This window comes from Penaeus vannamei, chromosome 7 (genome assembly GCF_042767895.1).
Source record: "Penaeus vannamei isolate JL-2024 chromosome 7, ASM4276789v1, whole genome shotgun sequence".
In the NCBI taxonomy this organism is placed as follows: domain Eukaryota; kingdom Metazoa; phylum Arthropoda; class Malacostraca; order Decapoda; family Penaeidae; genus Penaeus; species Penaeus vannamei.
Window position 1 is genome coordinate 48,056,106 of NC_091555.1, and position 2,500 is coordinate 48,058,605.

General features: G+C 45.1%; 1 protein-coding gene across 2 annotated transcripts in view; it reads right to left on the reverse strand.

Annotated features, from left to right (window-relative positions):
• The window catches only part of LOC113809862 (uncharacterized), a 157,667-nt gene that overhangs the window by 41,045 nt on the left and 114,122 nt on the right, over positions 1-2,500 (reverse strand). For both annotated transcript variants that reach the window (XM_070123257.1, XM_070123256.1), the window contains one exon: positions 664-872. In XM_070123257.1, the coding sequence (XP_069979358.1) occupies positions 664-807 (144 nt within the window). In that variant the 5' untranslated portion in view covers positions 808-872. The remainder of the gene's footprint in view (positions 1-663; positions 873-2,500) is intronic.

Here is a 2,500-nt window from a genome sequence, read left to right on the forward strand (position 1 = left end):
AAAAAAGAAAGAAAGAAAAAAAAGGAATGCATATTGTGAGGCGACGACCTGGTGCCTCCAGGAAGGGAAGACAATATTGGCACTAACCTCAGGCATTCACGGGGAGTGCCAGGTTGCTAGGATGCCTGTGCCTGGGTCATAAGCTGCTGGTTTTCACGCCACGAATTAAAAAAAAAAAAAAAGGTTCTTCTCACTCTTGTTTCGGACTTACTTCATTTTTTTCTCTGTTTGAGGATGTTGTCTTCATACTTGCTTCCATTTTTTTTTCTTAATTATGTTTTTTTTTTTTTTTTTTTTTTTTTTTTTTTTTTTTTTTACTTTACCTTAGGTTCGTTATTTTTACTTATTTGATATTCTCGTTTTTTTTTTTTTTTTTTTTTGTCTTTTTTCTTTGCTTATTACTCCTTCGGGTGCTTCCTTAATCATCCTCTCCCTCTTTCCCCACCCCCACCCCTCCCTCTATCCTCTTTCCCCATCTCCACCCCTCCCTCTTTCCCCATTCCCACCTCCCCCTATCCCCATCCCCACCCACTCCCCCTCCTCCCTCTATCCTCTTCCCACCTTCCCCCTATCCCCACCCCACCCCCTATCCCCATCCCCACCCCCTCCCAAAACACACAACAACAACAACATCAAAAAAAACCCTCGCCCCCCCCTACTCACATCCACGGTGATCCCCGGCGTCTCGTACACCATCTTCCTGTTGTTGCTCGGCTCGTACTTGAAGAACAGCTGCTCGTCCTTCCACCAGGTGAGCGAGTAGAGCTTGTCGCCGTTGAACTCGAAGGAGCAGGTGAGGTGCACCATGTCGCCGCTGATGACCGTGCGGGGGACGTGGATGCCCGTTATCTGCAGCCCCGCCGTCGTCCCACCTGCAGGAGGGCGGTGGAGGGTGATGGAGGGCGGTGAGGGGGGTGATGGAGGGCGATGGAGGGCCGAGGGTGGGATGGGAGGGGGAGGAGGGAAGGGGGGAGGGGAGAAAAAAGAGGTAGGTCGTTAGTTTTTTGTTGGATTATTGGTCGTGGGTGTTTTTGTGTGTGTGGGATTGTTTTTTCTTTTTTTTTGTTTTGTTTTGTTTCTTTCTCTTTTCTGTGTGATTGTCTTTGTGGGTTTCTCTGTGTCTGTCTGTCTTTCTCCCTCTCTTCTGTGTGAATGTCTTTGTGGGTTTCCCTCTGTCTGTTTCTCTGTCTTTCTCTCTCTCTCTCGCTCACTCGCTCGCTGATTTGTCTTTATGTCATCCCCTATTCTTTATTTGTCTTGTCTATTTCATTATGATCATTATTATCATTATCATGACTTTGTTGTGGTGGTGGAGGGTCTCGAATTATCATTATATGTATTGTTTATTTGTCTGTGTATAAGTTTACCTGTCCTTCCTTAAATTATTGTATACTTTTTCCTTAATAATGGAGATTTGTAATAGAAGCATGAAAACGCCCACTTCCACACACGCACACGCACACACACACACACACACACACACACACACACACACACACACACACACACACACACACACACACACACACACACACACTCCCACACACACACTCCCACACACACACACTTCCCCTCCTACAGCCAAAACCCTATACCCATTAACCAAATACCCATATATACATACCCACGCAACCCCGGACCACAGAACCTCACACGAAATAATTGAGAACAGACGAGAGAGAGAATGCACACAAATCCTCACGTAGGCCTTGTGAGGTAATAGAGACGAAGAGACGAGAACTGGAGTAATAGCTCAATGAAGGACTAATGACTTCGAGTTTAAGCAGATTCGAGTTCGAGGGAGTGAGAGGAAGGGGGGGGGGGAGAGTGGTGATGGGAGGAGGTATTGCACGGTGGCATTCTCATTGCACCGTTGAAGGCTTATATAGGCCGTTGGCTTTCCCTTAGACACGGTATCGGATTTTGTTGCGCGCGAATCTTATGTGCGAAATGGTATCGAATTTTGCGCGAATAATATGTGCGAATGATTTAATAACGAAAAAAATGGAAGACTGAAATACAAAAAATGTCAGAAATTATATAAAACATGATCATGATGGTTTGGGATCAACATATGTTTTGGTAATAGATTTTTCTCTATATAAAATACGTCAGAAAAGAGAAAAAACGGGAAAGAAAACAATATATAGAGAAACAGTAAGAGAAGGACAGTGAGAGAGAGAGAGAGAGAGAGAGAGAGAGAGAGAGAGAGAGAGAGAGAGAGAGAGAGAGAGAGAGAGAGAGAGAGAGAGAGAGAGAGAGAGAGAGAGAGAGAGAGAGAGAGAGAGAGAGAGAGAGAGAGAAAGAGAGAGAGAAAGAGAAAGAGAGAGAGAGAGAGAGAGAGAGAGAGAGAGAGAGAGAGAGAGAGAGAGAGAGAGAGAGAGAGGTACAGTGAGAGAGAGAGAGAGAGAGACAGAGACAGAGAGAGAGAAACAGACAGAGAGAGAGAAAATGAGAAAAAATAAGAATCCACGCAGCCAAAAATTTACAACGTGCTCGC